Genomic DNA, 19,385 nt, shown 5'->3' with positions numbered 1-19,385 from the left:
CTGCTGAGTTTTTCCAGCATTTTCTGTTTTTGTTTAAAAAAAATAAAGCATAGGAGGAAGCACAAAGTCAAACCTATTAATGTCAAATCAGCTAATGTTACCGTTCTTCTAGAGTTACCTTAAGCCAAGGACATATCTCAAAAATTAGAGCCATGTAGGGCAATAGGATGGAATCTGATTCCCTTAACATTGCACTGGGGAGGTGTACAACTCACATTATTGTGCTGTTAAGGTTTCAAGGATGAGTCAGCACCCAGTAGCGGTCATGATCATTCCATACTTGACCTTTTTTTCCTGGGTCTTTGACACTGTTAAATGGATCTCCCTTTTATTAGGATCCATATGAAGAGCTTGTAGCAGGAAGGAGACATGATACAGACAGCATTTGTTTTTTCATTAATCAACGATTATGATTGAGGGAGATACAAATGAGTTTTCCAGTCGAGGAAACCACAGAATATTAACTTATCAGTCATTATCATCATCACAAACTGATAACAGTTGCATAAAGATTGAATGTATGAAAGAACATGTGTTTATATTTGCATCTTATCACATCCTTTGGACATTCCAAAGCACTTTACGGGCAAAGAATTACCTTTGAAGTGTTATTATTGTTGTTTCATTGGCAGATGCATCAACCAATTTGCACAGGGCAATGTCCCCACAATAAGGAAATGAATGAATGATCAATTAATCTGTTTTCTGTGATTTATATTAAAGTAGTAATAATGGCCAAGGAGAACTGCTTCCTATTTTTGAACAGTGCTAAGGGATCTTCTATAATCCCCTAATCAGGAAGGTGAACCTTGGCATGAAGTCACTGATATCCTAACGTCCAATTATACTCTATAATTGTGAGGTTTTCAGCACACTGAGAATATAGCCCCTGCTAAACAGGCCAGAACTCTCTTCTCCCATCTTTAAGATCTGTCTCTGAACACAGGATGAAGGTTCAAAGGACTAGCTTGTTCATTCATAGCCAAGCTAGTGGAAGGCACAGACCAACATTGCGTTCAACAACTTCAGACCTTGAACTCTCTCTTCTATCTACACTCATTTTTTATCCCTTTTTACAAAATTTATTTTTATTTTTTATCCACTTATTTTTACTTTTATTCATTTTTATTTTCATTAATTTATTCATTATTTTATCCCCTTTTTTATCCTCCCTTTTTATCCCATTTTCAACCCCTTGTTTTCCCCCCACCACTGCCCCCTCCCCCAACCCCGCCCCGCAAGGGCCATCTATTAGTTGTTCATGTTGTTCTTTTCAGAGTGCTTACCCTTGTCCTGTTATTACCATATTCTGCTTTCTTACCTTAATGTCACCATCAGCACCTATTTTAGCCCTTACAACTACCATTAACACTCACTTTGTCCTTTTGTTCATGACATCTTTGTCAATCTTTTCTTTGCCCCCACCTATCGCTGGCCTTCTATCCAGCTCCACCTGCTCCACCCTCCTTAAACAGTATAAATTTCATCACATTTCTACTTCTCTGTAGCTCTGAAGAAGGGTCATATGGACTCGAAACGTCAACTCTGTTTCTCTCTCCACAGATGCTGTCAGACCTGCTGAGTTTTTCCAGTATTTTCTGTTTTTGTTTCAGATTTCCAGTATCCGCTGCATTTTGCTTTTATGACCAATAGCATACATCTGTTCACAACTGAACAGAAATTGACTTTAATCTCACGATATATATATTATCGGGTATTTGCTTGAAAAGAAGAAAATTAGAGGGCAATACGAAATGAGCAGGGAAATGGAATCAACCAGACAGCTTTTACAAAGATCGAGCACAGGCACGATCGGCTGAATAGTCTCCCTTTGTGATGTAAAATAAAAAAAACTCTAAGGGGGCCACAAGTTGTGGTTTTTGTAGGATTGGAAATCTCACAGTATGGGACCCTTTTCTGACAATATAGTTAAGGGAAATAAAGCTGCTCAGATTTTCCTTGGGAGCTTCCTGATTTGCGTGGTTGGATAATTATACCAGGTCTTGCACTATCCTGACAAGTCACTGGGGTAGCTCAGTTAAGGAGTATGTGATGGTGATACTGCACATGTTCCATTCTCAGTCATATGAACCCTCAGGAAAATATTTAAATATACTTTGTTATTTTTCTTAAAGGACTGCATTAAGTCGGAAGCCTTTCCTAATCTACAAAACCGTGGGAGAAACATAAGAGTTGCATGAGAATGTTTCTACTTACCAACAGCCTGTCCCGCAGGAATCTCATATTTGGGACTCTGTAGTTGACTTGAGGAAGCATGACCTTTAGATCCTTCACAGTGATACTAGAAAAATAAACATTCAATATAGTTTGAAAGCTATACAGCAGAATCATATCATGCAGGTAAGAATAAATGAAAGTCAGAACTAGCAATGAGTGAGGAAAGAGGGAAAGTGCGGGGAAAAAAGGTATAAATGAGTGAAAGACAGAGGGTAGGGATGAAACATAGAAACTAGGAGCAGTAGGCCATTCGGCCCTTTGAGCCTGCTCCGTTATTTATTATGATCATGGCTGATTATCCAACTCAATAGCCTGCTCCTGCTTTCTCCCCATACCCTTTGATGCCTTTCACCCCAAGAGCTATATCTAACTCCTTTTTGAAAACATACACTATTTTGGTCTCAACTACTTTCTGTGGTGATGATTTCCACAGGCTCACCACTCTCTGGGTGAAGAAATTTCTCCTCATCTCAGTCCTAAATGGTCTACCCCATATCCTCAGACTGTGACCCCTGATTCTGGACTCCCCCACCATCGGGAACATCCTTCCTGCATCTACCCGGTCTAATCCTGTTAGAATTTTATAGGTTTTTATGAGATCCCCCCTCATTCTTCTGAACTCCAGCGAATATAATCCTAATCGACTCAATCTCTCCTCATATGTCAATCCCACCATCCCAGGAATCAGTCAGGTAAACCTTCGCTGCGCTCCCTCTATAGCAAGTACATCCTTCCACAGATAAGGAGATCAAAACTGCATGCAATATGGCAGGTGTAGTCTCACCAAGGCCCTGTATAATTGCAGCAAGACATCCCTATTCCTGTACTCAAATCCTCTCGCTATGAAGGCCAACATACCATTTGCCTTCTTTACCGCCTGCTGCACCTGCATGCTTACCTTCACCAACTGGTGTACAAGGACACCCAGGTCTCGTTGCACATTCCCCTCTCTCAATTTATAGCCATTCGGATAATAATCTGCCTTCCTGTTTTTGCTACCAAAATGGATAACCTCACATTTGTCCACATTATACTGCATCTGCCATGCATTTGCCCATTCACTCAGCTTGTCCAAATCACACTGAAGCATCTCTGCATCCTCCTCACAGCTCACCCTCCCACCCAGCTTTGTGTCATCTACAAATTTGGAGATGTTACATTTAATTCCCTCATCTAAATCATTAACATATATTGTGAATAACTGGGGTCCCAGCACCGATCCCTGCGATACCCCACTAGTCACTGCCTGCCGTTTGGAAAAAGACCCATTTATTCCTACTCTTTGTTTTCTGTCTGCCAACCAGTTTTCTATCCATCTCAATACACTACCCCCAATCCCATGTGCTTTAATTTTACACATCAATCTCTTACGTGGGACTTTGTCGAAAGCCTTCTGAAAGTCCAAATAAACCACATCCACTGGCTCCCCCTCATCAACTCTACTAGTTACATCCTCAAAAAATTCCAGTAGATTTGTCAAGCATGATTTCTCTTTCATAAATCCATGCTGACTCTGTCCGATTCTGCCACTGTTTTCCACGTGCTCAGCTATTAAATCTTTTATAATGGACTCTAGAATTTTCCCCACTACCAACATCAGGCTGACTGGTCTATAATCCCCTGTTTTCTCTCTGCCTCCCTTTTTAACTAGTGGGGTTACATTAGCTACCCTCTAATCTGTAGGAACTGTTCCAGAGTCTATAGAATCTCGGACGATGACCACCAATGCATCCACTATTGCTAGGGCCACTTCCTTAAGTACTCTGGGATGTAGATTATCAAGCCCCGGGGATTTATCGGCCTTCAATCCCATCAATTTCCTGAACACCATTTCCCTACTAATACTGATTTCTTTCAGTTCCTCCCTCACTAGACCCTGTGTTTCCCAACATTTCTGGTATGTTATTTGTGTCCTCCTTTGTGAAGACAGAATCAAAGTATGTATTTAGTTGGTCAGCCATTTCTTTGTTCCCCATTATAAATTCCCCCGTTTCTGACTGTAAGTGACCTACATTTGTCTTCACCAATCTTTTTTTCTTCACATACCTATAGAAAATTTTACAGTCAGTTTTTATGTTCCCTGCAAGCTCTATTTTCCCCTTCTTAATCAATCCCTTGGTCCTCCTTTGCTGAATTCTAAACTGCTCCCAATCCTCAGGTCTGTTGTTTTTTCTGGCCAATTTGTATGCCTCTTCCTTGTATCTAATACTATGACTGAATGACTGCTTGAGGTCAAAACAACACCAACTTGTACTTATATAGCATTGTAAAATGTCCCAAGGCTCGTACAGGAATATTATCAAACAAAATTTGAGAACAAGCCACAAAAGGAAATATTAGGGCAGATGAAGGTGTGAGTTTTAAGGAGCACTTTAAAGGAGGAAAGACAGATAGAGAGGCGGAGAGATTTAAGAAAGGAATTGCAGAGCTTGAGGCCTTGGCATCTGAAGGCCCAGCCGCCAATGATGGGCTGATTCAATTCAGGGATATGCGCAAGAGGCCTTTTTTGGAGGAATGCAGATAGATTTAGTAAGGGGGAGATGGTTCCGTGGTGATAATATCACTGAACTGGTAATTCAGAGGCCCAGGCTAATGTCCTGGGGATATGGTTCGAATCCCACCAAGTGTTGGTGAAATTTAAATTCAACTAATAAAAAAAAATCTGGAATTATAAAGCTAGCCTCAATAATGACAAAACTCTGAAACCATGGTGATCCATGAAAGTATCATAGATTGTTGTAAAAAAACCCATCTGGTTCACTAATGCCCTTTAGGGAAGGAAATCTGTGAACCTTACCTGGTCTGGCCTGTATGTGACTCCAGACCTACAGTAATGTGATTAACTCTTAACTGCCCTCTGAAATAGCCTAGCAAGCCACTCATTTCAAGGGCAATTAGGGATGGGCAACAAATACCAGCCTTGCCCACATCCCATGAAAGAATTTAAAAATCTCATAGGGCTAAGGGAGATTACAGAGATTGGAAGGAGCGAGGGAATGGAGAGATTTCAAATTAAGGGTGAAAATTTTAAAATCAAGGTATTGTTTAACTGGGAGCCAGTAGATGTCCAACAATGGGTCTGACACAGGGGCGCAGGGGTGATGGGTGAACAGGATTTTGTGCAAGCTAGGACACAGGCAACAGAGCTTTGGATGACCACAGGTTTACGGATGGTGGAAATTTGGAGGGTAGCCAGGAATGTGTTGGAATAATCAAGTCTAGAGGTAACAAAGGCATGAATGAGTGTTTCAACAGCACATGAGCTGATGCAGGGGTGGTACCGGGCAATGTTATGGAGGCTGGAAGTAGGCTATCCTAATGATCATGCAGATAAGTGGTCGGAAGCTTATTTTGGGGTCAAAAACAGCACCAAGCTTGCAAACAATCTGGTTCAGTCTCAGACAGATGTCAGAAAGAGAGTTGGAGTTAATGGCTGGGGAACAGAGTTAGTGACAGGTAATGAAAACAATGGGTTTGGGGATTTGGAGGGCATCCCAGTATTTAGCTGGAAGAAATTTCTGCTGCTCTGGCACTGGATGCCAGAAAAACAGTCAGACAATGTGCAAACTGCTGCTGTGCTTTTGAATTATGTCATCAAAGGGCAGTATATAGTTGAGAAATTGGAGGAGACAAGGATAGATACTGGGGGGAGTAGCAGAGATAGTATTGCGGGAGTGAGAAGAGAAGCCATTGCAGGTTGATTCTCTTGCTGACTCTCTGAAATAAGTGAAACAGAGTAGGAAGGAATGAGTGAAAGACAAAGGGTAGGGATGCGTGACAGCCGGAGGGCAGGATTGAGTTAATAGCTTTAAGGTGCAATCGGAGAATGGTAGAGTTAGGACAGAGTGAAAAGCAAAGAGCACAAGTGAGTGAAAGGCTGGAGGTAGAAATGAATGAGTGCCAACCATATCAACTGGCTATCCCTGTCATTCTAGTGTATATACAGTATGCGCTCAGTCTACTTTCATATGCCCACCTGAGCCTACAAGCCATATCCATCTACTATTGGTTGAATTGTAAACCCTAGATGAGGAGAGAATTGTTGAATAGCTTATTGACCTTCACTGTCAAGCCTCATACATCAATAATCACCTCTTGGGTGGGGTATTGAAGGGTATTTCATCCCATTGGGATAATGCATCAAACTTCAGGAGAAGAATGGAGAGGAGAACCACAGTGAATACCGACAGAGTCATTCAAGATACATGCTGAGCTGGAATACTGAGTCTAAATTAATGAGGGAAAGGAGTTTGGATCGTCATGCATAAAGAGATCCAACTAAATTAACGCTGGTTACTATTCCGACATTGCTAGTATGTACCTCTGCCAAAATATCATGCCAATCCCTCTGGCACAATTTCAAAATAGGTCTGGCAACAGGAGCCAAGGAAACATGGTACTTAGATAGATAGATGTTGTTGGCATCCTTCCATCTGTGAGAGATGATGGACATGCAGCAAACAATCCATTTAGCTGGTGAGGTGCCATTATTTGGTGCACCTTTGATAATGGCTATGAAGGTCAACCCTTGAGAGGCAGATTCTGCCACAATTGCTAAACATAAAGTTGCCATGCAATGTTGTGGGTTGTTGTTTTCGGTGTTGGCATCTCTTGCCAAGCTGTTGTAGTCACTGGTCATCATGGTGTGCACTCCAGCCCACAGGAGGTGTCACCATTTTCCTCTTTCTCCAGCTAGTGTCTCCAAGTGCAATAATTGATGATTAAGGCCTTCATGTAATCACAGAATCACACAGTGCAGAAGAGGTCCTTCAGCCCATCGAGTCTGCACCGACATGTGTGAAACACCTGACCTACCTACCTACCTAATCCCATTTACCAGCACTTGGCCCTTAGCCTTGAATGTTATGACGTGCCAAGTGCTCATCCAGGTACTTTTTAAAGGATGTGAGGCAACCCGCCTCCACCAACCTCCCAGGCAGCGCATTCCAGACCGTCACCACCCTCTGGGTGAAAATGTTTTTCCTCACATCCCCCCTAAACATCCTGCCCCTCACCTTGAACTTGTGTCCCCTCATGACTGAGCCTTCAACTAAGGGGAACAGCTGCTCCCTAATGCTTGCAAGTGACCGTGAAGTGGAGCTTTGGAAGCCCCACTGGTCATGGCTATGGCTACCTTAGAATATCCTTGGGTATGTGACTGTCTTCCATCCTGCAGACTTGTCTCATCTACCAAAGCCACCCCTGATTGATTAGTGTCAACACGCTTAGGATCTCTGCCTTTGAGAGGACTGCTGCATTTGTGATTTTGTCCTGTCAGGATATACCGAGATGCGCCACAGACTGCGAAGATACAAATTATTAAGCTTTCTTTCCTGGTAGCTGTAAGTCGCCCATATCTCATAGCCATACAACAAGGTACTGTGAACACAGGTCCTATAAACCATCATCAGCTTGGTCCTAAGGGTCAGCTTGGTGACCACGCGTGTTTCTCAAGTCAGCCAAAGGTGGCAGTTGCTTTCTCTGTGTGTGTATCAAGCTCTGCATCAAGGGACAGATTGTCTGCTACCTTGGACTCGAGATAGCAGAATTTGCTAACCACATCCAGCAGGGTTTTACTTGGCGCGATCAGGGGTGGAGATGCAACACCTTGTCCCATGGCCACAGTTTTCTTAATGCTTATGGTCATGGAGAACAAGTTACAGACTGGGAGAGACAGTCTTTATAGCTGAGTTACCATTTGGGCAACTAGTGCAGCATCATCAGTGTAGAGGAGATTCTTGATCAGGACACAATGTGTTTTTTGTCTTCGCTTTCAGCCTTGATAGATTGTGGAGCTTGTCGTCTGATCTAGTGCACAAGTAGACTCCTTCCATATCTGCAGGGAAGGCGTGGAGCATGAAGAAAAAGATCCAAACAAAGTGGGGACTAGAACATAGCCCTGTTCCACTCCATTCTTCACTCAACTGTTGGACATGGAGCCATCAAACTTTACAGTGCAGTGCACATTGTCATGGAAGGAGCAGAAGAGGCAGAGGATCTTTGGTGGACAGCCAATTTTCCCCAAAGTCTTGCAGAGTCCTGCTTTGCTGAGGATGTTGAATGCCTTAGCGAGGCCTATGAAAGTAAGCTGGAGGTATACCCTGTTCCCTATGCTTCTCTTGCAGCTGGTGTATGGAGAAGATCATTTCCACAGTAGATCTGTCAGCACCCCAATTCCAGGTACACTTGGTCTGCAAGTAGATGGAGTCTTTTAAGTCGGATCTAGTGATGCTAAGGAGTAAGGTGCCCCTGTAGTTGTTGCAGTTTCCTCTGTCACCTTTGTTTTTTATAGTGTGACGACTTTGGCGTCAAGCATCCCCTGTGGAACAAAGCTTACCTTCCAGCAGAGACAGACCAGGTCATAAAGGTGTGACTATAGGTAGGACTGCTTGAACAGCTTGGCTAGAATTCCATCCTTGCCAGGTGCCCTCCTGTTTGCTTGGTGATCTACGGTCTTCTCGAGTTCAAGTGATGAGGGCTTCTCATCCATGGTGGAAAGCTGCAGGAAAGCATCAAGCATGGACTGGGAGACGTCCGACTCAGAGGAGTACAGCTCAAAGTAGTGTTAAGGCCCAGCAGGATATCTGTTTACTCCTGTCGGTGAGTACTTCACTGTCTGTCAACTTCAGCGGCGCAGGACCAAGCACCCTCTTGATCCCTTTGTACATAGCTGAAAGATTTCCTTGTCACACGCAGTATGGACATCTTGACATAAATTGATCCAGTGTTTGTGCATTATCTTCCTGTCTTTTGCACAGCTGTCTTGGCTACTTTCAGGTCGTGCAGTGTTTTAGCCGTTGGGTTTATGTTGTGCATCATGTAGGCTTTGTTTTTTGTATCCATGACAGATATCATTTCAGTTGAGTAGGTCTCAAATAAGTCCTTGTTGTGGGTTTCACCTCTACCAAATGATGCATCTGCTGCTTCATAGATGATTGAGCTCTGTGACTTCCACACTTCATCGATACCAGCATCAGCACTTTCAAGCAAACCTTTGGTGGATAGCAATCATTCTAGCAACAGTGTGAAGTGCTGGTATTTGGCATCATTGCTTGTGCAAGAGATGTTGATGTATGGTGGTCCGTCTTGTTTGCAGCTGTGAAACTTTCAGGGTTGCAACTTCACTCTACTGCTGACAAGAGTGGTTGGTGTCACAATCTGTGCTGTGGTAAGTGGAGAACACTGGGCAGATCGCACCTTCTCGTGATGACCATGTCTCATTGGTGCCAATGTCTAGACCTTGAGTGTTGCAATGATACCCTGTGGTGATGTCTGCCCTGGAAGAAGGCGTTGCTGACACACAGTTCATTCAGGGCACAAAGCTCAATAAGATTGCCCACCACATGATGACCAAGGGATGTGGGCCGCAAATCACATGCACTGAAGTCACCCAGGGTAAATAGCCTCTTGCCATTTGGAATGCTGCTTGGAACATTACCTAGGGAGTCATAGAAATGCTCTTTGTCTGCAATGCTGGCATGCAGAGTTGGTGCGTAGGTGCATGTGGTGTTGACTGCACCTCCATCAGATGACAGCTGCAGGGACATTGCATACTCCAAGGTTACTACTAGTGGCTCAGTTGACTGAGTCAGCCAATTGCTCACTGTGAAGCCTACATCATGCTCATGATGGTCTTCATTGCTTTTTCCATGCAGTAGATTGTAACTAGCCTCACAAATAGAGCCTGTGTCAGCTAATCTGGTTTCTTGTCGAGTGGCAATGTCAACACCTTGTGTAGCTCACGGTCAATTAGGGCTCTCTTGTGTACAGTTGCTGTGAAGTGTGAATTCTTGTTCGTACCAGGGCACCTGGTCCTCACATTCCAGCTTCCAAGCCAAAAAGTTACCTTTCTTTGTTTGCGGTAGAGCCTGGGCATGGTTTTAGGAGGTGTGACTTGGCTAGCATCTGTATCCCCTTCTGAACCACGTAGGCTGGTATCCAGAGGAAAGACAAAAGCCTATCTGTCTGGGGCCTAGTCAGGTACAGGAGGGAAGATGGATAGATTTACATTTATTTCGCACCTTCCACGACACTCCAAAGTACTTAGCAGCAAATGAAGTACTTTTGAGGTGTAGTCACTTTTGTAATGTAAGAAAGGTGACAACCAATTTGCACTCAGCAAGCTCCCACACACAACATTGTGATAATGACCAGGTAATATGTTTTGTTATTGGTCATTGAGGGATAAATATTGGCCAGGATATCAGGGATAATTCCTTTGCTGTTCTTAGAAATAGAGCCATGGGATGTTACTTCTATGTTCACTCTGGAGAGCTGGCAGCATTTCAGTTAATTATCTCGTCTGGAAGACAGCACCTAGAATCACAGAATGGTTACAGTACAGGATGAGGTCAATCAGCCTGTCATCACCATGCCAACTTTCTGCAAGAGCGAGCTGACTGGCTTTGAGTGCTCGGTTCATCCTTACATCCTTTTTTGAACAAGGATGTAACATTTGCAATGCTCCAGTCCTCTGACACTACGCCAGTATCTAAGGAGGATTGGAAAATTATGGTCTCCGATAGTGCCGCATTCACTTAGTACTGCTTTGGGCGTGTCAGCCTGTTTTTTTGCTTGCGTGATCTTTAATGAGTTCCAGTCCTTGATTCTTTATTAATTTCCCTGGAATGTCAGGTTTATTACCCTCTTACTCTACTGTGAAGACACACAAAATAGATAACCGACAAGTCTGCAATTTCCTTATTTTTATTGATAATATCAATTCTCTTTGTATATAAAGGGTTCTTTTGCAGCAGTGGAAGCCAGTGGACCAAGAAGGTGCACAATTCACTGATCTCTGTTTTCTTTGGGCCCTCTTCTGGGCCAGCTAAGCTTTTCGTTTCTGTTCTCCTCTTTCAATGTCCTTCCAAACAGTTAGCCTCCAGATGTCACAGCTGTTGGTGACTTTCTCCCAGCTGTCAATATTAATGTCCACGATCTTCATACCTTGCTTGCAGGTGTCCTTGTAGAGAAGCTACAGAAGCCCAGAAGGATGTAACCCAGTGGCCAGTTCACAGTACAGAAGATCTTTGAGGAGATGGCCATCATCCATCTGATGAATGTGGCTGAGCCAGTGCAGATGTTGTTGACTTAGCAATGCATGTAGGCTGATGGAATTGGCATGTTCCAGGATCTCTGAGTTGTTGACCTTATCCTTCCAAGAGATGCCGAGGATACATCTGAGACAGCGAAGGTGGAAACTGTTCAGCCTTTTCTCCTACCTGGTATATATTGTCCAGGTCTCACACTCTAAAGGAGTGTGCTGAGGACACAGGCTTGGTAGATTCGCAGTTTGGTGTTCTCAGTCAGGTTGCCGTTGTTCCCACACTCTCTTACTCAGCTTGGACATAACAGCTGCAGCTTTTGCAATGTGCATGTTGATTTCAGCATCAAGTGACAAATTGCTAATGATTATTGAGCTTAGATATGTGAGGCTATCAACAACCTCCAGCGTCTCATTGTCAATGCTGATAGATGGTGATCTGGCAGCATTCTGGACCATGACATTTATGTTCCTGATGCTGATGATCAAACCAAACTCTTTACATGGATGAGAGATCTGTCCATTGTTGCTGAAGGTGTTCTGCAGTATGGAACGCTAGTGTGGTATCATCAGCGTAAAGCAGCTCTCTGATGAGGAATTGGTGTTCCTTTGTCTTGGATCTCAGGCGAGCAAAACTGAACAGCTTTCTGTTAGTTCTGGTGTGTAAGTAGATGCCCTCTGTAAATGACCTGAAGGCATATTACAGCAGCAAAGAGAAGGATATGCCATCAAAGAGAGTGTCGGTGCCAGAACACAATCCTGTTTGGCCTCACTGCAGATCTCAAAGGATTCCTTTGTTGCCCTGTCATAGCTGACCTTACCTATCCTGTTGTCATGGAAAGGGGATATCACATTGAGCAGCTTCGGCAGGCAGACAATTTTCTCTTAAATAGGCCACCTCTGCTCACATGTTTGAATGCCTCAGTGAGATCGATGAAGGCAACAGTGGTTTCTTTTGTTCATGGCATTTCTCTTAAAGTTGCCAGACTGAGAAGATCATATCAATTGTAGATCTTCCAGTGCTGAACCCACACTGGGATTCAGGGTAGATGTGTTCAGCCAGGATCTTCAGTCTAACAAGGGCAACACAGGTGAATATTTTCCTTTGATGCTCAATGGGGGGGGAGATGCCTCAATAGTTGTAATCATTGCGGTTGCCCTCGTTCTTGCACAGGGTCACAATCTTTGCATTACACAAATCCTGGGGTACTACCTGCTCGCTCCAGCAGAGACAGAGAAATTCGTGCAGATGCTGCAGGAGTGCTGGTTTCCCTTCATTGATGAGATCAGGCAGTGTGACATCAGCACGTGGAACCTTGCCTCTGGCAAGCAGCTCAGTAGCTTTGCTAAGCTCCACCACAATGGGTTCAACATCCAACTCTGTCATGACAGGCAAGTTTTATTTGGTGTCTAGAGCTTCCTTCGTGACAGTATTCTCCCTAGAGTACAACTCAAGGTAGTGTTCCCTGCATCTCTCCAACAGTTTATTGCAGTCGGTGATGACTTTCCAGCCTTTGTTTTCAATGGAGCCGTTTTCTTCGTTGATGAACCTGTTGCCTTTTTGATCCCTTCATGGCATTCCCTGTGTCGAAGGACATTTGGGAATTCTGACAACCAGCCGTCATTGACGTACCACCTCGCAGTCTGTTGGGCTTTATGCAGCTCTTAGTGCATTCAGAGTCTTCTCGCATGGATCTCTCGTAATTAATATGAGTGGACGTGGGGATACATATATTGGTCCTGTGTAAGCTAGATTTTTCTTTCACGATAAACAGAGATATTGGTCCCTCCTGCCCCTAATTTTTTTAAAATCTACACGCCCCCCCCAAAATTAATGTTCAGGCAGGAAATTTGTGTGAACTGCACTTTTGCATGGGGCTGGAGCTATGCTAATGAGGAACAGAAGGTTTTCACAAGGGTTTTGCACAATCAGTGGGAGAGATCGAGCAAACTGGGAGGCAGCATAAAAACTGGCATGAGTTCCAATCAGATTACTTCAATCATTTAAGTTTAAAATTGGCATGGCACAGTATTTAGGTCAATACTGCGACATGTTTCCAGGGCATTCCTGGCTGGAGACTGTTTCTAATAAGTGTTTTTATTCAGTGTGCATTTATTGCAGTGGTCAGAGTTGCACAGCAGAGGACTGCAGCAATGGTTCTGTGCTCAGTCTACAGGCCTTGTGTAATGCACTGGAACACAAACCCAGTGAGCTGAGCAACAGAGTCTAACAGATTTTCCATAAATCTGACAGATGACAAAAAGCTGACCTTAAAGGGGCAATATCTGTCAGACTTTCTCTCTTACAAGGCAGAGACCCCTAAATACAATCCATATTCTGGAGCAAAAACAGCATCAGGAATTCAGATTTGCCAGATTTTATGATAATGAATGCACCCAGCTCCCTCACATTTGGTAGGGTATATGGGAGAGTTCAATCCGCTGTCCTTTTGCCTTGATCTCCTACAGGTCTGCATTGTGCTGGTAATTCCCAGAATATCTCATGCTTTCTCTCACATAAACAAGGGAAAATACGCATTTGTCTGCTCTCATTTTTGCTTTGGTTCAAATATGTAAGGCTTTCGTGTATCTCACTCTTAATTCTATATCTATAACTCCATAAAAGGGTTTGTAATAATTCTCTTTCCTATTGATTCTAAGTGCAGGACTTTGAGGTAGTCAGGCGGGTGAGGTGGGTGGGCCCGGGAGCGGCCGGGAAACAGAGTGCCGCCTGCAATTGGCCCCTGAACACGATTTCATGCTGGTTGGCCAATTAATGACCAGCCAACGTGAAACGCGCACAGAAAGGCTCAGCACCGCCACGGTGGGGGCGGGAGAAGGGCAAGCGCTGAAGTCAGCACAGACAGGGGGGAGCGCGCAATGAAAGCTCTCTGATGGCAGAGAGCTGCATCAGGGCAGCTGAAGAATTTTAAACCCTTAAATAAAGATTTGGAAATGCAGGGAAAAATGTCCACACTCCAGACTCCCTCACATGAACATATAGATCTTAAAAATTCTGTCAAAACATTTTTATTTTTTTAAAATTAGTATCAGAAACCTCATCCCGCCTGGCCGATTCGCCCGCCCGTTGGATGGGGAGTGAAAAATCGCACTTAATTAACACATTAATAGCTTTAATAGGCCTCTTGTCAGTGGGCGCGCTGCAGACTCTTGCGTGTGCCCGCCGACCGAAATATTGCGCGAGTGCGTGATAACAGTGGGGCGCTCACCCGATTTCATCGTGCGCTATTTTACGCCCGATTGGGTCGGGAGCGCGCCCACCCGCGGGAGGTAAAATTCTGCCCTAAGTTTCTAAGTTTCAGTCTTCACTCTTAATTGTTTTCTGACCCTGACAGTTACCATGGTTTATTGGGACATTGAAAATATGAAGGCAATTTTGATTCTGTACAGTAATTCCAAATGGGTGATAGAAAATCAGCAGCCAGTTTTACACCTCTCCCCATTTTATTTATATTAAAGCCAATGGCTACCAACTCACTTTCACTGTTTCACGCTATAGCATAAAGTCAAAATTACACCAAAAATCCTGTATCTTTAATAGAGTTTTCACTGCCAGTCTTCATGCTGGGGATCCCTGCGTCCATCTGAAACAGTTACTTTCTCTTGCTCCCCAACACATTACTCTCACGCGCAGGTGAACTGAGAAGAAAAATTCAGAGCTGGGGGAAGGGAGAAGAAGTCTTTGAATCACTGCAAACTGCCTTTGTGCTATTCATGAAATACCAGGGAATTTACTCTATCCCCATTGTTACCTTTCTGTTTCTTCCTTTGTCAATTCTGTGGTCTACTCTTTCTATCTCTCCCTCTCTCTCTCTCTCTCTCAATCCATCGCCATCTCTCACGTGTCAGTGGTAGCATTCTCGCCAACAACTTGCGCACAAAACCTAGGCTGAGGTAATACTGAGGGTGTGCTTTGCTGTAATGGGTGTCATCTTTTGGATGCAATTTTAAGCTGAAGTCCCATCTGCCCTCTTGAGTGGACATTAAAGTTGGCACTATTCAAAGGAGAGCAGGGAGTCCTGGCCAGTATTTATCCCTCAAAAAATTGAATATCTGGTTATTTATTTCATCAGTGCTTGTGGGAACTTGCTATGAGTGTAAAAATTGGCTGCCATGTTTCCTATCGGGTTGATGAATGTAGTGCAGTAGATGTATATACAGACTTTCAAAAGGCATTCGATAAAGTGACTCATAGCAGACTTATTCAGAAATTGATGTAAATGGTAACTTGGGCATATAATTGGTTAAGGGATAGGAAACAAAGAGCAGTGGCGAGTGGATATTTTATGGACTGGAGAGAGGTATACAGTGAGGCACCCCAGGAGAGGGTTTAGGACCATTTCTTTTCTTGTTTTAAATGTCAATAACCTGACTTGGGCATAAGGAGTACAATGTGGAATACAAAACTTAGCAATGTAGTAAATAGTGATCAGGAGAGGAGCAGACTTCAGGAGCATACAGATAAACTGACAGATGCAACTTATGTGGATAAGTATGAAATGGTGCTCTGAGAGGAGGAACAACATGGAGAGGCAGTGTAATCTAAATAGTATTATTTTGAGAGAATGAGAAAGTTTCTATATAAAGTAAATTACTTTCTTTGAGAAGGGAGGAGTCCCTGTCTTTCCATCTCCTCATTTTCCCTGTATATGTTTCTGGCTCCTCTAGCCTTTTCATTTGGTTTCTCTATCTGTGGCACCCACAATCTTTCAGATTCTCATCCTTGGCATTGTTTCCTTCTCACCAGCCATCTCCATTTTGCCTCTGGCGTCAAGCACACCGACCCACTGTCACAAGTCTCTACTCTCAGAATTATACTGTCCACACATCTATGTACTTCAGTATTAAATTAAATGCAGCATCTTTAGTGGTGGAGCAGAAAGCGGCAAAGAAAGGCTGGGTTCCATTATGGGTATGTGATCGTCCATGCCCAATTTTCCTCTCCCAGCCCAGTGAGGGGTAGGGGATGGCGGCGGGGGTGGTGGTGGTGGTTACAAGTTGACGATGGGATGCCAATCAAATGGGCTGCTTTGCCCTGGATGGCGTTGAGCTTCTTGAGTGTTGTTGGAGCTGCACTCATCCAGGCAAGTGGAGAGTATTCCATCACACTCTTGAATTGCACCTTGTAGGATGGTAGATAATCTTTGGGGAGTCAGGAGGTGAGTTACTGCCTGCAGAATTCCCAGCCTCTGACCTGCTCTTGTAGTCACAGTACTTATGTAGCTGGTCCAGTTCAGTTTCTGGTCAATGGTAACCCCCAGGATGTTGATAGTGGGGGATTGAGTGATGGTAATGCCATTGAATGTCAAGGGGAGATGGTCAGATGGTGCTGAACATTGTGCAATTTTTCTTTATTCTTTCATGGGATGTGAGCATTGCTGGCAAGGCCAACCTTTGTTGCCCATCCCTAATTGCCCTTGAACTGAGTGGTTTGTTCAGCCATTTCAGAGGGCAGTTAAGAGTCAACCATATTTCTGTGGGTGAACGTACCCACATAACATCATTAGTGAACATACCCATTTCTGACCTCATGATGGAGGGAAGGTCATTGATTAAGCAGCTGAAGATGGTTGGGCCGAGGACACTACCCTGAGGAACTCCTGCAGTGATGTCCTGGGACTGAGATGATTGACCTGCAACAACCACAACCATCTTCCTTTGTGCTTTATTGTGCCATCCCAGTTAGGGGTGGCAGGTAGGAGTGAAAGACGGAAGCTGGAAGTTAAGCAGCCAAGTTATAGGGCACCTGCCATTCATGACTTTGGCTGCATGGGAGACTGATTGTGCTGACTGTGAAGAAAGAGAGGATCAGAATGGAGATATGGCATGTAGGGGCAGCCGCAAGTTTCAATGACTCCACCCTAGAGATCATGTTGAAGGTGGTGAGGGCCTACAGGCATATACTGTTTACTGACACCAGGAGGTGGAGGCCATTAGCACACCCAAAGCAAGCATGGCTGGAGGTGATGCAGGACGTCTCCATCAGCAGTGTTGTAGCAAGGACCTGGATTCATTGCTGGAAGTGATTTCAGGCAATTGAATGACCTCCTGATGTCTGAGGAGGTGTTAACTCCACACCTTGCATGTGTAAAGGAGTGATGAGCACAGCTGGCTTCTGCACGAGAACACGCAAGAATTAGGGGTAGGAGTAAGCCATTCAGCCCCTTGAGCCTACTCTGCCAATAGGATTAAGGTTGATATGATTGTGGCCTCAACTCCACTTTCCTGTTTGCCCCACATAACCTTTGACTCCCTTGCTGATCAAAAATCTAATTAACTCAGGCGTGAAGATATTCACTGGCCCAGCCTCCACTGCTCTCTGGGGAAGAGAATTTTAGAGACCAACAGCCCTCTGAGAGAAATAATTTCTCCTTGCCTCAAGGGGAAACATCCTCTCAGCATCCACCCTGTCGAATCCCCTCAGGATCTTATATGGTTCAATCAGGTCACCTCTCATTCTTCTATACTCCAATAGCTATAGCCCCACCATGTTCAATCTTTCCTCGTAAGATAACCCCTTCATCCCAGGAATCAGCTGAGTGAACTGCTTCAAATGTAATTATATTTTTTCTTAAGTAAGGAGACCAAGACTATACATAGATGTGGTCACTCAACGCCTTGTACAATTGTTCATAACATTCCTACATTTAAACTCAATTCCCCTTGCAATAAAAGCCAACATTCCATTTACCTTACTAATCATTTGCTGCAACTGCATACCAACTTATTGTGATTCATGTACCTGGACATCCAGATCCTTCTGTACTGTAGAGTTCTACAGTCTCTCTCTACTCAAATAATTTACTGCTTTTCTATTCTTTCTGACAAAAGTGGACAGGTTCACATTTTCCCATATTCTACTCCATCTGCCAATTTTTGCTCACACACTTAACCTATTTAAACCCCTCTGCAGTCTCTTTATGTCCTTTCGCCAAATTACTTTACACACATCTTTCTGTCATTAGCAAATTTAGCTACCATACATTCAGAGAGTTTGAGAGATTGCAGAGCTCCGAGGTGCAGATAGATCTGGGTGTCCTAGTGTATTAATCGCAAAAAGTTAGTATGCAGGTACAGCAAATAATTAGCAAAGCTAATAGAATATTATTGTTCATTGTGAGCGGAATTGAATACAAGAGTAGGGAGGTTATGCTTCAGTTGTACAGGGCATTGGTGAGACCACATTTGAGTACTGTGTACAGTATTGGTCTCCTTATTTAAGGAAGGATATAAATGCATTGGAAGCAGTTCAGAGAAGGTTTACTAGACTAATACCTGGAATGGGCAGGTTGTCTTATGAGGAAAGGTTGGACAGGCTAAGCTTGTATCCACTGGAGTTTAGAAGAGTAAGAGATGACATGGTTGAAACCTATAAGATCCTGAGGGATATTGACAGGGTGGATGTGGAAAGGATGTTTCCTCTTGTGGGAGATACTGGCACCTTGATGGGTCCTCGATTGCATGTAGAATGTTTGGCACAAAGTGAGGAGCATATCACATAGGAACAGATGACGGAGGCAGTGAAAGCTGTGGGCAGTCCCCATTGGAGAGTAGCGAACAGCAACAGCCGTACTCAACCCATCAGAAATGCTGAGCCTTAGGAGCTCAGGCACAAAGTTTGTGCTTGTGTAGCAGCAAAGACAGATCTGCCAGAGATTTCTGAGGCAGTGTGTGCCCTTGGGCAGAAAATGCAGGAGTCCATTCATGCCATGAATGGTGCCATCTCTCAGTCAATTGAGCACGAGTTCCTCCATTGAAAGGGAGGCCATCCTCATAGAGACATATATACACCAGGTTAACAATTGGATACAGCAGCAGTGAATTGGCCTCAATTATGTGGCTGCAATGCTCAACAGCCTTGATGATTCTGTTGTAGCAATGGCACACTGAGGCATGGAAGAAGCTAGATACTCTCCCTCTCCTGGATAGCAGCCAAGTTTTTTTAAATTCATTCATGGGATGTGGGCTTCACTGACTAGACCAGCATTTATTACCCATCCCTAATTGCCCTTGAGAAGGTGGTGGTGAGCTGCCTTCTTGAACCACTGCAGTCCATGTAGTGCTGTTAGGAAGGGAGTTCCAG

General features: G+C 44.0%; 1 protein-coding gene across 2 annotated transcripts in view; it reads right to left on the bottom strand.

Moving 5' to 3' along the window:
• Window positions 1-19,385, bottom strand: part of LOC144679942 (1-phosphatidylinositol 4,5-bisphosphate phosphodiesterase gamma-1-like) — a 249,940-nt gene that overhangs the window by 101,808 nt on the left and 128,747 nt on the right. For both annotated transcript variants that reach the window (XM_078540932.1, XM_078540933.1), the window contains exon 5: window positions 2,218-2,302. In XM_078540932.1, coding sequence (XP_078397058.1) covers window positions 2,218-2,302 — 85 coding nt within the window. The remainder of the gene's footprint in view (window positions 1-2,217; window positions 2,303-19,385) is intronic.

Source organism: Cetorhinus maximus, chromosome 4, assembly GCF_964194155.1.
Source record: "Cetorhinus maximus chromosome 4, sCetMax3.hap1.1, whole genome shotgun sequence".
NCBI lineage: Eukaryota > Metazoa > Chordata > Chondrichthyes > Lamniformes > Cetorhinidae > Cetorhinus > Cetorhinus maximus.
The sequence above is the reverse complement of the archived record's forward strand: the minus strand, read 5'-3'. Positions and strand labels throughout refer to the sequence as shown.